The sequence below is a fragment of the Pseudorasbora parva genome, chromosome 16, assembly GCF_024679245.1.
Source record: "Pseudorasbora parva isolate DD20220531a chromosome 16, ASM2467924v1, whole genome shotgun sequence".
Lineage (NCBI taxonomy): Eukaryota > Metazoa > Chordata > Actinopteri > Cypriniformes > Gobionidae > Pseudorasbora > Pseudorasbora parva.
This window is the reverse complement of record NC_090187.1, coordinates 24,956,342-24,977,290: the sequence shown is the minus strand read 5'-3', so window position 1 is coordinate 24,977,290 and position 20,949 is coordinate 24,956,342. Positions and strand designations below refer to the sequence as shown.

Here is a 20,949-nt window from a genome sequence, read left to right as displayed (position 1 = left end):
ATATGATTTTTGAAAGAAGTCTTTTATGATCACCAAAGCTACATTTGTTTGATCAAAAATACACTAACAAACAGTTTTATATTGTAATATATAGTAAAATGTAATTTATTTCTGTGGTGTAAAGCTGAATTTGCAGTCTCATTACTCCAGTCTTCAGTGTCATATGATCCTTCAGAAATTATTATATTATGGCTGATTTGCTGCCCAATAAACATTCAATGTCAAAACATGTTGAAAACAGTTGTTCTGCTTAAAGGAAGCGTATGTAAGATTGTGGCCAAAACTGGTACTGCAGTGCAAACACTATTCCCTCTCCTCCTGCCCCCTGACTCGAGGTTGCCAGAAAAGCTGCAGGATCCAGCGGGAATGTTTGTAGCTGCAGCAAGCGGCAACCTCCCGCGATCTCTCTTGAAGCCAATACGGAAGTAATGTAAACTGCAATTCCTCAACTGGCCACTAGGGACAGGCTCCAGAAGGGAGCAGAATCTCATTGAGCCCCATGTTAAAATTCTCAACTTTAAAGCAGAAAAAAACATGTTTACAGCCTGGTACAAATTGTGGTTTTGGCTTATAAGGCTAAGGTTGATCTTCATGACAACTCTGAGGGGAGTGAATTTTTTTATAACTCATTCGTTTACGTTATATAAAGCCTTAAGGTTCTGCATAATTAAGGGCGTGGTTACAAGTGGATAGCCATTTATCCGCCGTCTATAGTCATTGCGTCACCTCAGCTCCGCGCACATCCCGCCTTTTTGCCCATTTTCTGTTATCCGGGAGTGACACGCGATGACTCGCTCACAAGATGGCAACGCCCAGCTCGCCTCTACTTTAAGCTTCAGAACGGCTTATCAGAATCCTATGGGTGACGTCACGGACGCTACGTCCATATTTTTTTACAGTCTATGAGCTGCAGCTGTGGTTACTAGAGCAGATCTGGCAACCCAGATGCCCAAACTACTGACTTCGTGATTGGTATATTGGTGGAGGGTGGAGCTTCAGGCCAAAACAGAACATGTCAACATCAGTTGAGGGCTGCGACAACAACTTTTTAAATGACAATATCCTGGCCAGACTACTGTTGTCAGTGATATAAGTATTTGAAATTAACATGACTTCTTAATATCTAGTGACATATCAGGGCCATGTTATGATTAATTGAAATACATTTCTTACATACAGTTCCTTTAATATTATTGTGGTAACATTTTTTCCAGTATTTGGTGATAAAGTTTAAAATATAAAATATTTAAAAAAGAAAAATATTTAAAATATAAATATTTTGTAACATTATACTTTATAATTTTTGAACGGTGGTATAATTAATTTGGTGCACATACGCTTCATAGCCAATATAGTGACTGTCTACACTATTAGGAAGAGCAGCGGTCTAATATAAAAATGTAAATTCCTCTTGAATTGCATATGTTCGCATTTATACTGAAAACAAGGCAAACTTTATATTCTAAAAATGTAATTACATAAGTTGGATAAACACTTAAAATAAATACAAATATCAACACATAGAAAACATTCAGAAACATTTTTCACAAGCAGTTTTAACTTTACTCATTCCCTTGCTGGGAAACTTCATCTGGTCATAACATTTAGACAGATTAAAACAATTAACAAACACAGTTTCAGACACACAAGCTCAGAGCCCAGGCACTAGGAAATGAGATTTTATGGAACCAGCCAATGAGAGGTGACTGAGGGCCGTTGGTTTGCTCTTCCATTGGTGGAGAAATCTAACTTGTAGTCAGGCTGAAAAAACATGCAAGTGGGGCTTTGTTAAATCAGAATGCTCAAAAGACATTAAACCACACTGCTCTATCATAAGCACTCAGAGTGCATTTGTTCGATAAAAGGTATGAGGGGGCAAATAAGGAAAAATCCATTTGTTAGTACGATTTATGCATAGACAGCCATGGTATTCTGCCAGTGGGCAGCACAGGGATTGGTGTGGTCACACTGGATGCAGTCACTGCACCAAGGGTCAAAGGTCATAGGGACAGCAGTGGGTGAGTCCTACCAGAGGCCAGCAGCAGTTCCTCACTGAAAGACACGCTCTTTCTCAGCATGGCTGTGTCTGATTGGCTGACATGGAGTGGGGGAGGAGTTGAACTCCAGGAGGCCATCCCTGGCCGAAAGTGACGGGGCAGATGGACAGAGGGGAGGGAAGATGATTCAGACTCAAGGGCGGAAGTACTGGGACACAGAAATATCCTCGCTGACAGAGAAAGAATGAGAGAGAAGGAGAGTTTGGGGAGAAACGGTATGAAGACATCACATGAGGAAAAAAAAAGGGGGGAGGGTGACTTAAATGTAAAAAGAAAAAGGAAATCAGAAAGACAGGGATGCAAACTGACGAGAGGTAAAGGTCAGAAAGTTTCCCAGTGTTTTATTTCCAACAGGTTGTTTTTGAAGGTATATTCATACAAAGATGTTCATACAAAATTGACATCCAAAACGGAAACTTTTGTCAGAATGACTTTTGACTTTTTTTGTAGTTGTCATTTGTAGTTTGTAGAGCTTTGACTTGACTTTGACTAACTCAGTTTGCTTCTCATACAAAGCTGTCTTATCACCTGAGAAGACTTTTAAGAAAAAAAAAAGCTTTTTTATGGTGATTTAACTTAATGAAACAAGCTTAATTAACCAAACAACATTGGTCCCCATTGACTTCCATAGTATGGACAAAAAACATTTCTTGCATTACACATAGGAAAGTAACTCACACAGGTCTGGAACGACATGAGGGTGAGTAAATAATGACAGAGCCACTCATCCCTTTAAAAATGTTACCTTTCTGTAAAAATATAAGCTCCTTGGTTCAGCGTGAAACAAATAAGTTACCTATATGCTAAATCACCAGTTTGTTATACAAAATAGGTGAGTAGTTTGCATCCATGGAAAGATAAAAGAATGAAGTTAATTATGAAGTTAATAATTTCTTTAAATTCCATGTGCAAAATCCAAGATCACAGCCTTAAATCAAATAAAAAACATTTTGCACATGCAGATAAACAAATAATGGAGGGACAATGAAACAAACATAAAAAAAAATACAATTAAAAAGACAATAATAAACGGAGACACTGTGCCCTACACCCTCTTCCTCTAGGCCTTGATAATGGGGTCAGCACACTGATATGGATTTAAATTAGGGATGCACTGAAATTATGAGCCGAAAACGGCATTTTCGGGTTTTGGCAAAAGAGAAAAAAGGTAAAAAGTAAAATTACAATACAATCTTGTTCACTGATCTATTCCCCACTAAGCTCTGCTTACATGTTCTAATAATAATAGCTTTGTAGGACTATACATATTTTGATCATTGGTCTAAAATAATAATAATCTGTATAATAATTTCAAAGGATAATATATTGATATTTAATATTATTTTAATATATTTTCTGTCCAATTTTGGTATTACTTTAAATAAAAGTGTAGTTGTTTTATTTTATTGGCTTTCAAATTCAATTATTTAATACTTAAAAAAATCTAATACTAATACAATTATATTATAAAAATGCACTTTCAGCCACGTGCATCAAGAATTTTAGGTTTCGGCCCAGGATTTTCCTTTCAGTCCATCTCTAATTAAAATCAAGGCCAGTTGAAAGAGAGAGAGCGTGTCTGGTAGTGTGTCTGAGGTCAGGTGGGGACGGGTATCTTACCAGTTTTGGGGGTTAGGCTGAGCTCTGTGTCAGAGGAGGAGGACTGACGACTGTAGGACTTGGAGGGGGAGAAGGAAGAGAAGGTTTGTGCTCTCAGAGGGGTGGGGGGTCCTGAGGACAACGGGACGCCTGGGGCCTCCTCCCCAAAACCTGGCCTGTCAGAGCAAGGAGTAACACACACCATCAACACACACGGACTCACAGGGTCATACATGAGGACTGTGCCCGTGTATGTGTGTTTGAGCTTGTGCATGTGTGCCTTTGTGTGAAGGAATAGAGGCAGAGAAAGAAAGAAGGAAAAGTGTTGACTGCTTGCAGCTGAAAGGGTAGAGCGTGTGAGGATGTCAACAAGGGACATGAACGCACGTGACATAGTGGGTGGGATAGAAAAAAATAAATGGAGAAAAATCCAACACTGTGAAAACTGAAAAAGAGGCAGAACGCAAATGAGATGAACAAGAAGCGTGTTTCAGCCAACCAAAGCACAACGCTTTGATAACAAGGGTCGACTACTGCCCTTACAAGGCCAAAATGTAAAATTCAACAACCCTGCCGGAGAATAAAGGGACACGCACAACTTAAAAACACAGAAGCTAAACCCACATCTCTGATTGGATACACTCCGTGAGTGACAGCTGAATGCAGCTGACTGATTGGTCAGAGGTGTTTTAAAGCTGTAAACGAGGTTGCTTTGGCAGCTGAAGGGAGGGGGGTCTGGTGATGTCGTAGCTGTCTGCCAATGAAGAACAGGGGGTGGTGAGAGGTCCGTGCCAGGGTCATGGGGATCGTGGGGTACCTGCCTACACTGCCTGGCTCTGGGGGCTTCTGAGCTCCTGTGTCTGGGTTTCATACCGGCGAACAGCAGTGTTGGCACAGAAACGGAGAAGCCCTGAGAAAGACGACTGCTTGCACTGTGTACTGGACTGCTGTGTGTGGAACGACATCCGAGAGTGGAAGGAGCAGCCTGCGGAGAGCTACACACACATTCACGCAGATTTCATACATTAAACACACACACACTGTGTACTGTACAATCACAGAGAACGTGGATGCACGCACGTAACGTTGACATAACACAAACATGCACACGCACACATAGGGGTGGGAGAAAAATAATGTATTCTCTAGATATATCATCTATGCCAATGTGGAATGCACTATAAATTCCATATATGAAACACAAGTATTGACAGAAGTTTGCTTTCAGATACTTAGGTGTGTTTTCTTGGATTTTGTTCTTAATATCTGATAGGTAAAAATAGATCTGCACAAGCTATTAGACCTGCCACTTCTATGATGTCAGCAATAAAAAATAAAAAACTATTCCTCACTGCCCTTGTCTGAAAAACTTTTAGATACTTAAATATTCTCAGATACTAAAAGCATTTTTTGTTTATTGCTTGTTTTATAATTGCTTTTAAAGCTATTTTTTAGAATATATGCTTTGAAGCAATTTAGATAGTTTATAATCATTTTTACATACAATTATTTTGATTTATTAGTAATTTGTTATTATTTGAAGTAGTACTTATAATTATATAAGTAAGTCAATAAAAATACACATATTTATTTGATATTGTTAAACTTGTGACTGATTATTAAGGGGAAAAAAACTTTGGCTCAAGAATCATTTTAAAATCATGATTACCCAAAATTCGAATTGGATCAGATTGTGAGGTGCTTAAGAGATTCCCACCCCTACGCACACCCTACGGCAGACCGTTTAAAAAAAAAAACAGGTAGAAAAGTCCATATTGGCTGTTTATTAAAACCTAGTGAGCTGACTACCTAGATGGCACCAAAGATGCTGTCTAGTTAGGCGGGTCACTGCCATTCAAAAGTTCATAGCTCCTTATATAGTAGAGAAAAGACAACACAAACACAAAAAACAACAGACTCAAGACAGCACTCCGGATGCAAAACACGGCTAGTTCTGAAATGCACAACAGTACAGCATTTAACCTTTAAGCCGCCCAACACAAACGCATGCTAGTGCAGGACAGATGCAGCATGCAGGAGAACGTCAGAAGTAAAAGACAGCGAGAGCAAGAAGTAGATAGAGGACATGCAGGGGAGAACAAGATTGTGGTGTGTTTGTGTGTTGAGAATGCATTTTTTGTCGAAATAATAAAACAGCAACTCATAAAACAAACACACACACCCTCATACTCAATTATAAATATATAAACATAAAACAGTGAGCAATTGTACAGCATATTCTTCTTTTTCATGATGCATTAACACCTGCTTAATAAAACCAAAAGGAATGTTAGAACATTTTAATAAATTATTTTAATAATAAAAAACTGCTGGGGATAAAAATGTCTGCTAAATAAATAGATGCAAACGTTAATCACGAAACACTACCATTCAAACATTTGCAGTCAGTTAGATATTTTTTTTTTTTTAAATGAATAGTTTTATTCAGCAAGGATGTTTTTAATAGATTTTTTAAAATCTATTTTAATTAAATGCTGTTCTTTTGAAACTTCAATTCATTAAAAAATGTTATCTATTTAATGTTTACAAAAAAATTAATAAGCATGTGCTGCTTATTCTTTTTTTTTTACAAAATATATGCATTTACATTTTTTCAACAGTTTTCAGGGGCAGGAAATGCACATATTAGAATGATATCTGAAGGACCATGCGACTCTAAAGATTGGATAATGATAAAAATTCAGCTTTGCATTACAGGAATAAATTGTATTTTTCTATTAAAATGTAATTATAATAATATTTCAGAATATTAATATTTTTAATGTATTTATGTTTTACTTTTCGATCAAATCAATGCAGACCTCCAACACTTCGAATGGTAGTGTACAGTGAGTGAAAATTCAAAACAAACAGCCTCTATTTTTATTTTATTAAAGAGGTGTAAAATTCCATGGATGCATTGTGATTTCTAAAATAATTCCTTTCATTTTACTTTTTTCTATCATAATACTTTCATTCCTCATCCAAAATTCAATTATTTACCTATTTTTCAGTTTAAAAGAAATTAAATGAATGTACTGCAGATTAACTGAGATAGCTGTAAAAAAAAAAAATCCAAATCTCTTTACAAAATAATGCAAGACTTGATTCTGACATGCACGTACTCATAAACATTGACATTTTATCTTTTGTGACACTTACTCTTTCATGTCTTTTGAAGGAGATGAGTTGCTGGGGAGTGTGGCTGTGGCGGGGAATGTGCTGATTTTCTCAAGTGTGCATGCTGTCCCGATGGCACGAACCACAAGGCCTGATTCCCCTTCCAGATCGAAGCACTGCAGGTACCCGACCACTGCATTTCCTCCCATCTCCAGCACCTTCAAACCAATCTTCCTCTGCAATTCACCTACAACAGAAACATATATATTTACACACCACATGAGCCAAGAAAATATTTTCAGGAGTTGTTGTTGTCAGATTGCACACAGTAGGTTGTCTTTAAGCAGATGACCTTAACCAAAGCAACTTAAAGTAGTAAAGAAGTCGGAGTAAATATTAGGGATAGACAGACTTGATTATGGCAACGTGGGGGAGAGGATGCTGGCGTTGTCTGTTTGCCGCTTCTCCACCCACAAATCATGTTAACTGTACAATTAGATTATATTATATTTTATTTTATTATGTTTGTGACTAGTCTAACAGTCAGAGCTACAATTGGGACGGTTGCGGATTGCTGGCAGCCACTGAGAGGACGTTGTTTGCCGTTCGCCGTTCTTCACCGCTTCTCTGATGTTTATGTTTGAAATGTTGCGGTTGCTTATGGTTTGAAGGACGTTTGATGTTACTCGCTGCGACTGCTCTCTCTTCTGGGTGTCGGCTGCTCACTGGTGGTCTCCCTCGGGCTTGAGCTGCATGGTGGCTAAAGTTTGCACCGGGCTAGCGTCATCAGCATCCGGCATGATGTTGGGATGTTCCGCTTCTCGGCTGCGCCGCTGTTTCGTCTTGCACTGAGGCAGTGGAACAGCTTGGGACTTCTGCGCCGACCCTGGTGTGTCCACAGAAGTGCCCGGGAAACTGGTGTCTGCCTCCTGCATGGTGCTGTGAACGTCAAACTTAAGACAGGCCTGGACATGTGCTGGTTTAAGCAGGGGAACCTTTCGTGCCATGCATTATTTCAACCCATACCGTCTTATTGTAATACCAACAGTCACCTTGAAAACGGTGGTCCCAGCTCTTTTCAGGTCATTGACCAGCTGTATCATACAATTAAACAGTTAAAAAATATATTTATTGTGATTTCTGGATTTTTTTTTAGATTATGTCTCTCACAGTGGACATGCACCTACAATGATAATTTCAAACCCCTCCATGATTTCCAAGTGGGAAAACTTGTAAAATAGCAGGGTGTTCAAATACTTATTTTCCTTACTGTTTATATATCATAAACCGTTAAAAAATATGGATGACTCGACATCATCCGTTTCTGCTTGCCATAGTTGAAGCTGTCAGGTGGCATGCACGGCGCTGACATCTTGGGACCGAGTTTGCGCAGTAGCGAGTTTGCGCAGTAGCGATTTCGGGACCAGAGTTGCGCAGTAGAGAGCAGGAAGTACTGCTGCGATATCAAAAGCTCGCCCACACTCTCACAGATGCAGAACAATTAATTATGTTGGTGTGAAATAAACAGTTATGGAAATGTAGAAATTAAAGCTAAAGCTCCAATCTGCTCCCAAAAATCAGTTAGTGCCTCAGTGACAACTTCACTCAGAGAAGATGTCAATCTCAGCTGTCAATCATGATGTCACACCCCCCGTTTTTATAGCATCAGATAACTAAGTAAAACTAAACTTATTTAAAAAAAACACTTGAAATGAAATCATTGTGATGATAACTGCCTTCAATGACATAAACTAACTTTGGTGAAAAAATATTTGAGGTGTAATTTTACAGTTTAGTTTGCCTCGCGTCCATTAGAAAACACAGAGGGGCGACTATACTGGGACCGGTCACCGGGGGGGCGATCAAGGCGCGAAAGCTTCAGTCTCTGAGAGGGATACTGCAGGCCGGGTATATATATATATACATACACATATATTAGAGGTGTAACAGTTAATGGAACAATGGTTATCTCATACATATATCTTTCTGTTTCTCTTGAACACAGATTGTGTACCTGACATGAGAAAGATGAGTCTCTGTCGGGCCTCGTTGGATGCACGAGGGGTTCTGATACGATCGATCCACTGGTACTCTGGATCCTCATTCACCACAAGCTCTTCCACAAAGCCATGAATCATAACGGCCCGGTAACATCGGGGAATGGAGGTTGCTGAAGAATAAATGAATGTGAGTGAAAATTCTCAGAGAAAGATCAAAATAAAGAGAGAAATGTAAGCAGGATAGATAGTGAAGGAAGCAGGTTGTCAGATAGAATAAATAAGTACAGGAGGCAATGGAAGTAGATGATATACTTACTACAGAAGAATTTAACCCCACATGAAGACTGTCTGAAGCGGTTCAGGTCGTTGAAGAGATCAACCTTCACCAGCACATTAATTTCCCCTCTTATACCTGAACACAAGCATATCATCACAACAAAACTATTCACAACTCTTCAATATTACAGACTAAGGGCATTTTCAGACCTGAAGTTTGTTTGCTTTGTTCCAAAACAGGGATTCAAATTATTACAATGTTTCAATTTCTTCTTGGTTTGGGTCACTTTCACAAGAAAACATTTCTAAAAGGACCAAAACTTGTTACAATAAGTCACATGCAAGTAACCTATCTTCTCATTGGTCAGTGTGCACCTTTTTATGTTCCAGGATTCCGTCCATAGCAGTCATTCGATAAACAGCTTCAGAGGCTTATTATGGTTCTTAATAGCAGCTGTTGTACTACATCGTAAAAAAAAAAATCAGGTCTGCAATTGAAAAAGGTTCTAGTGATTGATCACATCTACATTTTCCCGTTGGCCAAATTATTTTTTTGTGAATTGATGCAATTTAATTCAGTATTTTTATGTGTTTTGGACAGTTGTTCTGAAATATGTTTGCCTGACCAAATTTTAATTTCATGCCACGATTCATTTTGAGAGGCTTTAACGAAACAAACACTGCTGCTTTTCATGCAGCATATGTGATTACCCATCATATATTGTGATACAGACTGGTCCTCTGTAGGGTTGGGCGATGTCTACCAAATTGGCATCAGACAATGTGGCATTCAGTGAAACACTGCGATGGACAATGACATCGGGGGTTGCGTTTGAGCGTTAAGCTCTGTTAATGTGGCACACATATGGATAAAAGAGAGAATGCGCACAGAGCTGAAAGGGCTTGAATTAAGTGTTTTTGGCTTAATAGAGGATATAACACTGAGAGGAGGGGAATGTTAGCCATCGGCGATGGCTCATCTATCAGCACAACCCTAGTCCGTTGGGTTCAGATTGCGGTGTCTCACAACAAGAAAACCACTACAGTTTATTTTTTAGCAGGATGAAACCACCTCATACAGGTGATATTGGACCGATTGATTTGTTGTGGATCTGAGCGCAATTGCTGTCTTCATTTATGCCTAAAAAACTTAACTATATAGGAGAAAACGTGCCAGGTTCCACTCAGCCAGGTTTTTAAAAAAGCCCAAAATTTGCTTATGGATACACACCATATATAGTGTCATAAATGGGGAGCCAGCCTGAGATGACAGTAGCAGCTTCACTGCAGAGCAAAGGGTCAATGTCAATGTACACCTTTCCAATTGCATCATTAGCACTGTATGTGTCATGGTCAAGAACGGTTATCTGCAATGGCTCATCCTGCAAATCTTCATCATCCACCTGAAGGCAAAAGAAAGATAAACATCATTAATAAACTCCATTAAAGTCCAAACTTTAGCAGGTCAAAGAAGGAAGAGCTTGCCTCAAATTTGAACCACTCGGAATTCCACTGAGGATTCAGGGACTTGGGGTACACATCCGTTTTAAATGTTGTGTTTCCGAATTTCACCTGTGGAACGAAACTTTATAAGTGCTTATCTACAATATATAATGAGGGTTGTTTCTCAAAACTTGAACTGACCTCCACAAAGGCATCTGTGAGATCGCTGGCACGGTCCATGACGGGCAGGTGCCGCCCTGCAACAATCTTCGCCTTTAACTTTCCCGGCATTTTTCCTTTAATCTTTTTATTTAAACACACATAAACACAAATATTCTGTTTGCACACTGGATTATGGTTAAACAAAACAAAAAACTGATCCTAAGCATCCTGTCCCACATCCATAATTAGAACAGGTGACCACAACAGATGCTTTAGACAGATTAGAGGACCGACAGAAGGGGCAAGTCGCAATAAGTCGCAAGGGTATATTTGTGGCAATAGCCTACAAAAATACATTGTACACAATTTGTATTGTCAAAATTATCTTTTTTTCTTTTATGCCAAAATTCATTAGGATAAAGTAAAGATCATGTTCCATGCAAAACAGGCACCTTCTTCGTGTAAAAACGAGGTAATAGTAACGTTAGTCATCAAAAGTAAAGATTATGTAACGTTATATAGATTGTGAGAAAATAATTATACAAGTTAATCATTAGGGGTTCACATCACAGTTAGCAGACTAGTCTCAGTCTCATGCACATTCTTAATTTTTTTTAAACAAAATCATTAAACGTAAAATAATAACCCGAAAGCATGTTATACATAAACCGCTAATCATTTTTAAACAATTAATATGAATAGCTCTGTATGGTTCCGACAGTAAACAGTTTAGCTCCCCTCACATTGTCAATATATCCCAGCAGTACTATATTAGACACACACGCATGCTTCTATAATGATCTGTGAATACCCTACTGAGGTAGATTTGAGCGTTTTTGATCCTGTCAGCTTACCAGAGTTTCACCTTAGCGGATCAATCTGACATTAAAGTCTCTCCCTCGATCCTCGCGCCGATTGAAACGCTTCTTGTATCATGATTAGGTCTCAGGAAGGTGCAGCGTCGATTCTGTGAAGCATTTTGGTCACAATCATATCAAAATGTAGATGTTGTTTATACGGCTAATTTCAAAAATAAAATCGTCTGTCAGATGCAATGCAACAGCAACGGCTTGCGCAGAATCAGGCGCATCGCTCACGCACACGCAGGTGGGAGGGGCGGGCACGGCAGAGCACATCCGGGTCACGGACATTAACGCCATTCGGTCTGATGTGTGCTGTTTTTTTATTTATTTATATTTTTGACTTTCATCTTCAGTTTTTTTTCCCATCATACAGTGTCCTAGACATTCACACTATAAAATAATTGCAAAAATAATCATTGAACCTTTCCCAATTGTCGAGGATTAAAATTCAGTATTAAAGTAATCCCATTGCATCAAAAGCCAGTGTAAAAAATAAATAAATAAAACTTTGTTATAGCCTACTATTGCAGCCATTTGCTAAAATCATTTAAGTAAAAAAAAAAAAAAAAAAACACTCGTTAAAGGGTTATTTCAGCGATAAGCATATGGCTTTCTATCATTCGAAACCCTATGTTCGAAACCCTGGAGTGTATTTAAATGTTCGTGCAATGTTTGTGTAGACGTCGTTGCTTTGTTAAGAGAAAGAATGTCCGAAAAAATGAATTTTATTGATGTAATTCAGAGTAACCAATATAAAGACACCATTTTGGTGTCACACACATCATGCAGTCAATATCATGTGACATAATGTGACATTATTCAGACACCTGACACCTTTCTATAAACTATTTGAAAAATTCATGTTTTCACTTGCTTATACGCATGTCCCGAAATGTCAGGTCATTCGGTAAAACTTGTGTATGAATACCACAAAAATACCGGTATACTGCTGGCGTCTCTGCTGCCAGCTCTTTACTGTTATTTTACAGGAAAAAAATTTACAGTGTATCTGATATCTTTGGATAGAAGTTTCATAGAAACGTGAGGGTGGGCTTGTTTGACTCAGGACAGCAAGCAGCCAATCACCAATCACTTTCAACACTTCCTAGCCATGCCCATAGACCGTAAAAAAATAGAACCACAGAACCATTGTTGAGCACCCTAGCAACCCAAACCACCCAGCTAACAATTTTAGGTTATAAGAACGTTTCCCTAACGTTCCCATTAAGTTCTAAAAACGTTTTTGAATGTTCTAGGAACGTTGAAATCTCCAGTTTGTGGAACGTTGTATTAACGTTCTCATTAGGTTCTAAGAACGTTAAATAACGTTCTTATAAGGGTGTGGAGTATGATCAAATAAAATATTCCTGTTTTCTGCTTTACTGTACTTGCTTTTGTTTATTGACATCTTATTCTTTCTTAAAAAAAGCTAAAACCACTTTTATAATTGACTTTTATATTTATATTACATTTATATTTAGTACATAATTAGTTTACTAGATTTTTCTTCTGATTGTAAAAAAAATAATATATACACGAAAATAGCATTTAAGTGTCATTAAGTTATCTCTGGATATACAAATTATGTATCTGAAGTTTGAGAAAAAAGCTGTATGACTAATTTGTAATGACTAATACTTTTTTAATGTAGTAACGTTTTTAAAACGTTCCACTAACAATGTAAGAATAACGTTTTATAGCTAACGTTTTTAGAACGTTTCTCTATAGCAAATAACGTTGGCACAACGTTCTAATAACGTTACTGCGAGAACGTTTTTTGATAACGTTGAGAGAACTTTCAGAGAACGTTAGCCAACGTTCTGAGAACGTTCCCTGTTAGCTGGGCAGGGCCGGCCCGTGGCATAGGCGAAATAGGCAAATGCTAGGGGCGCCAAAATGAGTGATTTTTCCGGTTTTATTACACTGCTACTTTTTTATTAATATTAATTCAAAATATTACCAAACAAACCCCCAGACTCTTCCCAGACCATCGCATAAATCTCCTCCTGCCCAGCGAGTGCTAGTGTGTCCGATATTTAACGCGCGATTGTAATATGCTGAATTAGATGTACTGTATGTGTTTACATAAGGTTTAATGAAGTAATCAGTTTAAATAATTATTAAATATTAATGTTAGTAAGGACGTTGAAATGTTATGTTTTGCATTAATTAACACGTTTAGTAAATTAGTATGAGGTTTAAAATTAACTGTTAATACATTTGGGATGGGTGCATCTGATTGGTCGTGTTTGTGTGCGTGCGTTTGCTCATAGCTGGGGAGTTCTCGCGAGACGCTTCATTCTCAGTAAAAATATGAATGAGAAGCATCGCGTCTGATTTGTTATTTACAAATGTACTCCCTTACAGGTATATGAAGCGTACATTTGCACACATGTGAATTATTAGTGTTTCTAGATGTATTTTCTAAGAGTATTGTGTTTTATTATTACTTGGAGTGTGATACGGGCCGAGTACAACGTAAAGCTGTAGAGTTATCGGCTGTGGAGCATGCGGTTCGCGCGCAAATCATGTGTGTCTAGAGGACGATTAAATGTATGCGGTTGAGTTGTTCTATAAACTGTATGATTTGTATTGTGTGTGTTTTGTATGAGATGTGGGCTTGTAAATATAAAGAGTGTGGATGTTTAGTGTGGATTTGCACTACTTTGAGTGTATACTCATTCACGGTGAATTTGAGATGCACATTTAAAGGGGAAGTACACCAGGAGAGCTCATGCATTTATTCTGTATACAATTATATGAATAAGACAGTTCATACATTGTTGTGTGTAATAATTGTTCATTTATTGCCACAAATTCATTCTCAGTAAAAATATGAATGAGAAGCATCGCGTCTGATTTGTTATTTACAAATGTACTCCCTTACAGGAGTGCTACATAAATTTGGAGGCACCGCTGGGATGATTGTTGGGTGATCTGACTCTTACATCAGCGAGGACCACCCAATCATATTCATCTCTACTTACCCAGATGTACAGCAGTGAGGCAGCTGAGTGAAGTTGAGAGACCAGGCTTGTTAAGTGGTGCGTGCGCTTAAGGTACAGTGATTACAGAAGCGACGGGACCCAGATCAGTGAGGTAACTGTCACTCCAAACACTGAAAAACACTGCAGAGAAAGAAAAAGAATGGATGCACTTCAGAGTCTGCAGGAGGAGATAGGAGAAAAATTATGCACACTGTCAAGAGAGAAATTAATGGAACTATGCTCTTTTTTACACATCACGTTAGTAAAAGATGTGACAAATGTGACCCGTCTCTCACTCATAAAGTATCTCAGCAGCTATTTATTGAGGAGTGAGCTGGAAGATCTAGAGGACAGTGGTATGGCGGAGTTATTGAGTATTAATGAGAAATTAAACGACCTCACAGTGACCATTACTGCTGATCCAGGAACATCGGTGGAGCTGTGTTACGAGCCCCTACTCTTTCTCTTGTTTTCCTTCCTGTCTGAGAATAGCTGCCAATTGGATGGGGGTGGAGCCTGATTATGCCTAACACCTGAGGCCTCTGCCTACTTAAGAGCTGCTGGTGAAACTTCAGTTTGGAGGGGGGGGAAGCCTACCTCTGGAAACCTGTTGTGTTTCTGGTTTCTTTTGTACAGGATGGTGAGTTTTTGTTTGTTTAGTTATGTTAGGTTAGTGGGAAAGCATAGGTAAGGAAGCTGACCCGGAAGATTTGTTTATGTATTTTCTTTTGTGTTTCTCGGGAGTTAGGAAAGAATTAACTCTGAGTTGTAGTTTAGATTAGTTTAGCTCACCAGTCCTTACTTTAAGTTTTATATGTTTGTTTGTTTTTGTTAATTTGTTGTAAATAAATCTTTCTTTTTACTACCATGGCCTTTGTGATTTGGGTTTATACACCTTTATGAATGGCTCTAATGTTGGTCCCTATTTTGGGTCGTAACATAAATTGGGGGCTCGTCCGGGATCGATCTTAACTGCCTTTGTTTGCAATGCTACTTTAGTTCTTGTAACTTGTTTTAACGAAGTGCTTTTGAATCCAATGCTACTTGTTTCCTGTAGCATGCGTGTGTTTAATGCATCGCTACATGTCTCTTCTGTAGCATGCTTTGTTTAATGCATCGCTACGTGTCTCTTCGGTAGCATGCTTTGTGTTTAATGCATCGCTACGTGTCTCTTCGGTAGCATGCTTTGTGTTTAATGCATCGCTACGTGTCTCTTCGGTAGCATGCTTTGTGTTTAATGCATCGCTACGTGTCTCTTCGGTAGCATGCTTTGTGTTTAATGCATTGCTATTTGTGTCTTTTTTGTAGCATTTGTTCCCTTTTGGTTTTGGCAGTTTAACTGGTGCTTAATTTGACCACTTGTCTTTGCCATTCTTTTGTGTAATCGCTTTTTTTTTTTTTTTTTTTCGGCCATTGGTTTTGTTTATGGGGTAGAGTTTCTGGATTTGCCTAATTGTATTTTGCAGTAGGCTTTGTTAGTGCTTCTGTTTTGTCAGGTGACATTTGTGATGGAGAATTTTGATTTGGAGAAGTTTGTTTAGACTCCTTCATTAGAACAGCTAAATCGCTGTAGAAACCCTGGGTTTCAATGTGTGAATTCAGAAATGGAGATTGTTTGTGGCAGATTCAAATGCCGTGAGACAACAAAATGTGTCTGTTAGTGGCTTAGAAACTGTTCTCCAGTGATGCTCTTTAAAAGATCTCGCAGGCTGTATTTTAATTCAGCTTGATTTTTTTTCTAGAGAATAAGATGCTGAGATCTTCATATGTAATGGAACTTTGAACTGTAATGTAGGAGTAACAATCGAGGTTAATGCGCAAACCAGAGTTTGCATTTGAAAGGGAGGCTATTTGATTTTTCGTGTGTACCTCAAAGTGCTACCAACTTTGCTCTGCTTGGACCTCCTTGATGCTTTGATAACCTTCTTGAGTCAACCGAAGGTGATTTTTAGTTGACAAAGCTTCTGTTTTAGCTGATTCTTAAACATACTTTTGGTACAGAAGTCTAGTGTTCATTTTTGATAAGCATTTTGAAATGAACTTGACCCTTTTAGCCAAGTAAGCAGCAGATAAGCTAAGTGAGTTTGCGATCATGCATAAGCCATTTTGCTCTTATTGTAAATCGTTATATTATGGCAGAGTTTGGCACTTCATAGAAATGCCAGAGCTAAGCCTACTGTTTTTGTGAACACTTCTATGATTCTTAAGCGCTTTCTGAGTGCTGGAATGGAGAACTGTTCTTTAGAGGACTACCAGCCTTTCCTTCGGTATGGGTTAGGTCAGTGAGCACTGACTTGGACAATTCTGGTAAGAGCTTGCATGAATTGGAGCTGTGCAATCTCATTTTAGGATTTTTGAATGTTTTGTTTCATCATAGATGGTGAGTACTGACTTCATTAAAATAATTATTTTAATTATATTTAATGTTTTATGTGTGGGGGTGTTACGAGCCCCTACTCTTTCTCTTGTTTTCTTTCCTGTCTGAGAATAGCTGCCAATTGGATGGGGGTGGAGCCTGATTATGCCTAACACCTGAGGCCTCTGCCTACTTAAGAGCTGCTGGTGAAACTTCAGTTTGGAGGGGGGGGGGAGCCTACCTCTGGAAACCTGTTGTGTTTCTGGTTTCTTTTGTACAGGATGGTGAGTTTTTGTTTGTTTAGTTATGTTAGGTTAGTGGGAAAGCATAGGTAAGGAAGCTGACCCGGAAGATTTGTTTATGTATTTTCTTTTGTGTTTCTCGGGAGTTAGGAAAGAATTAACTCTGAGTTGTAGTTTAGATTAGTTTAGCTCACCAGTCCTTACTTTAAGTTTTATATGTTTGTTTGTTTTTGTTAATTTGTTGTAAATAAATCTTTCTTTTTACTACCATGGCCTTTGTGATTTGGGTTTATACACCTTTATGAATGGCTCTAATGTTGGTCCCTATTTTGGGTCGTAACAAGCTGGCACACATTGAAAGAGAAATAAACACGGCCCAGCGACCGGTAAGAGAAACAAATACTATAACTGAATCATTCCAGGCCATGCATGTCAATACTGCTGTTCCAGATACTACAGCAAGGGTGCAGGTGACATCAGACAGGAGACCGACAGACCATTCGCAACTGCCCCAGAGACACAATGCACCAGTAATTTGGCATAAAGAGTTTAAAATCTCCGGAATGATAGGTGAGCCGGGCCAAAAAGACAGACTTTCATTTTCTAGTCTTGCTCGTCAGATAGAGAGTGCGCTGTGCAAGGCATATCCGGAACAGGAAATCATAGACGCAGTAATCAGATCCATTACACCTGGGCTCCAGCTACGCAGCTATCTTGAAGGGAAAGCTGGTTTAACTCTTCCTACACTGAGACGCATCCTACGTTCTCATTATCAAGAGAAAAACGCAACCGAATTATACAAACAGTTGACCACAGAGGGCCAGCGCAGCAAAGAGACTCCACAAAACTTCCTGATACGTGCTCTTGACCTGAGACAAAAAATTCTGTTTGCCTCCCAGGAAGATGAATCTGGGTTAAAGTATGACCCTGTTTTAGTCCAGAACATGTTTCTGCATTCAGTCCTAACGGGTTTGCAAAACGACCGTATTCAGACCGACTTACAGCCGTATCTTTCTGACGCTGCGATTTCCGATGAAGTACTGCTGGAAAAACTGAATATTGCTTGTTCTCATGAGTCAGAAAGGCAGAACAAGCGGAAAACGGAACGCCATGCCATTATTCACGCCATACAGCTAGATCAGCCTGCCCCCGATCAAAAATGTCTGCCTAAACAGTCAAAGCTTGACCTGATGTCTCAGCTAAAAAGACTTAGCGATGACATTATGCAGATCAAAGAGACCATTCAGCAGCCATCAGTTACATCACAACAATGTTTTGCAGTTGGCAATGGAGAGTTAGGAGCGACAGCGGCGCACAGACATCCTCGGAGCATGACACAGGTCAGCCAGCTGCCGCCAGAGTGGAGTCCAGGACCAGATCACCAAGTCCAGCAGCCAGATTCAGTCACACATGAACAAAACCAACATCGATTTCAATCGCAACGTCCACAATTTGGTGCTGTATCACAGCAACAGTATTCAACACCACAATCACCCCATTCCTTGAAACATTTCGCTCAACATCAGCCACCCCAACGCCACCATGTCCACATACCCCCCCAAGCGACTCAGTCAACATACCCGATCACACGACAGTACCCTAACGAACGGTTGTCACAACCTCAACACCAATTTCAACAGACCCGACGCCAACGAGCAAGACAATGTTTCCACTGCCAACAGAGGGGTGGCACAGAGTTGTGCACCCATTGCTATTATTGCGGTAGTAGCGAACATTTTGCAGCGGGTTGCAGAGTACGGGGAATGAGACCCCAGCGAGAGGTTCCGTTAAACGAGGAAGGGTTGCTCCAAAGGGACAGGGAGTGACCCAAGAGACAACCACGTCCCCACGACGCCCAAAACAACAGTTTAAAGAAATATTGCAACCCCCCATGCCCCATGATATAAACAGCATAATAACCGCCCAATGCCGAGTTAATCAGCACTCCCGAGTAACTTCTCTAGTTGGCAGGCAATGTCTGGTGCTCTGCTATCTGCAAGGACATGAAACAGAGGCTTTATGGGACACAGGCTCCCAGGTGTGTATTATCGATGAGCATTGGAAAGACAGGTACATACCTGAAGTAAGACTGAGAGATATTTCAGAAGCCACAGAAACACACGAACGTCTACACCTTGTGGCGGCCAATGGTACTGACATGCCGTACGAAGGATGGGTTGAGGTGACATTCAAGCTGGCATCCCCTGCTGGAAGAGGGAAAGAATTAGTCATTCCTGTGCTTGTTCTGAAGGGTCAGCAACTTCCTAAACCTATCATTGGATTTAATGTAATTGAGCAAGTGATGAGACAGAAAGATAGGGACAATTCGGACAAGGTGACTAACAGGCAGCTGTATCAAACCGTTGCAAGTGCGTTTCCCAATCTCAGGAGAGGCAAAGTGCGTACCTTCATCAATCTGGTGACGGCTGGTGATCTCGGCGAGTATAAAGTGAGTACTGCCAAGGTACCAGTGAACATACCAAAACACACAATCATAAACATACCTTGTGAAGTTAAAATGCCGTGTATAAGACGAGACAGTGTGTTACTGTTTGAGCCATGCGTCAACCCTCAACATCCTGTGGGCCTAGAACTGTTTGACACTCTGCTAGAGGTAAAAAAAGGTACCCGCCCTTCAGTCAGTCTAAGTGTGCAGAACGAGACGGACCATGATATTGTCCTAGGAGGTAGAGTTGAGTTGGGGATATTGCAACCAGTTAAGTCGGTCTTACCTGTGGGAATGGTATCTCCAAGGGGTACAGGATCCGTGACCCAGGTTACAGTCGAAGCAACACCTAGGGGAACCGAGGGAGAAAGTCTGTGGGACCCACCAGTCGACTTGAGCCATTTAACTGCTCAGCAACAACAACAAGTGAAGCAGATGTTAAGGGAGGAGTGCCAGGCTTTCTCAAAATCCGATGACGACATTGGTTGTGCAGAGGCACTGCAGATGAGTCTTTCCTTAAATGACAGTACACCTGTAGTTCGGACATACAATTCAGTCCCCAAGCCCTTATACCAGGAAATGAAAGACTATCTACATGACTTAATTGCTCAAGGGTGGGTAGAGAAGTCCACCTCCTCCTATTCTTCACCGATTGTGTGCGTCCGTAAAAAGGATGGCAGTCTCAGACTGTGTATAGATTACAGGGACTTAAATCGGAAGACAGTACCCGACCGCCAGCCGATCCCGAGGGTACAAGACATCTTAGATGGCCTGGGGGGAAATTCTTGGTTCTCCCTGCTCGATCAAGGGAAGGCATATCATCAAGGCTTCATGACCCCAGAGAGCCGGCCCCTAACAGCGTTTACAACTCCCTGGGGTTTATATGAATGGATCCGCATCCCCTTTGGCCTGATGAACGCTCCGGCGGCGTTCCAGCGGTTCATGGAGAAATGTCTGGAGGGAATGAGAGACGAGATCTGTGTACCATATCTGGATGACATCTTGGTCTTCACTAAGTCATTTGATGACCAGGTAGAGGCCGTGAGAAAAGTACTGAGGCAACTGTGTACCTATGGGATAAAGTTAAAACCACGGAAATGCGACATGTTCAAGAGGGAAGTGAGGTATCTGGGCAGAATTGTCTCTGCGGAGGGTAGTCGCATGGACCCAGCCGACACAGCTGCTGTAACAACTTTAAAGCACAAGCGACCCAACAATGTAGGCGAGCTACGCAAGATTTTGGGCCTGCTCAGCTACTACCGACGATACATAAGGGATTTTTCCAGAATTGCCAGTCCACTGTATAACCTTTTAAAAGCCAAAGCCAATGATGTTGAAAGTCCAACAAGGGGAAAGAAAAGGACAGATAGGAAAAAAAAAATGTTCTGTGGTGCCGTC

General features: G+C 40.0%; 1 protein-coding gene across 11 annotated transcripts in view; it reads right to left on the bottom strand.

Annotated features, from left to right (window-relative positions):
• The window catches only part of c2cd5 (C2 calcium dependent domain containing 5), a 53,221-nt gene extending 41,415 nt beyond the window's left edge, over positions 1-11,806 (bottom strand). For 2 of the 11 annotated variants that reach the window (XM_067420016.1, XM_067420017.1), the window contains exons 1-9: positions 11,512-11,803; positions 10,697-10,798; positions 10,538-10,624; positions 10,284-10,455; positions 9,093-9,188; positions 8,791-8,946; positions 6,819-7,023; positions 4,478-4,651; positions 3,678-3,832 (exon numbers count right to left, since the gene is read on the bottom strand). In XM_067420016.1, the coding sequence (XP_067276117.1) occupies positions 3,678-3,832; positions 4,478-4,651; positions 6,819-7,023; positions 8,791-8,946; positions 9,093-9,188; positions 10,284-10,455; positions 10,538-10,624; positions 10,697-10,786 (1,135 nt within the window). In that variant the 5' untranslated portion in view covers positions 10,787-10,798; positions 11,512-11,803. Of the gene's footprint in view, positions 1-2,029; positions 2,228-3,677; positions 3,833-4,477; positions 4,652-6,818; positions 7,024-8,790; positions 8,947-9,092; positions 9,189-10,283; positions 10,456-10,537; positions 10,625-10,696; positions 10,799-11,511 lie in introns of all 11 variants that reach the window. The other 9 variants (XM_067420020.1, XM_067420026.1, XM_067420021.1 and 6 more) reach the window with 7 other exon arrangements.
• Positions 11,807-20,949: the final 9,143 nt, after the last annotated feature.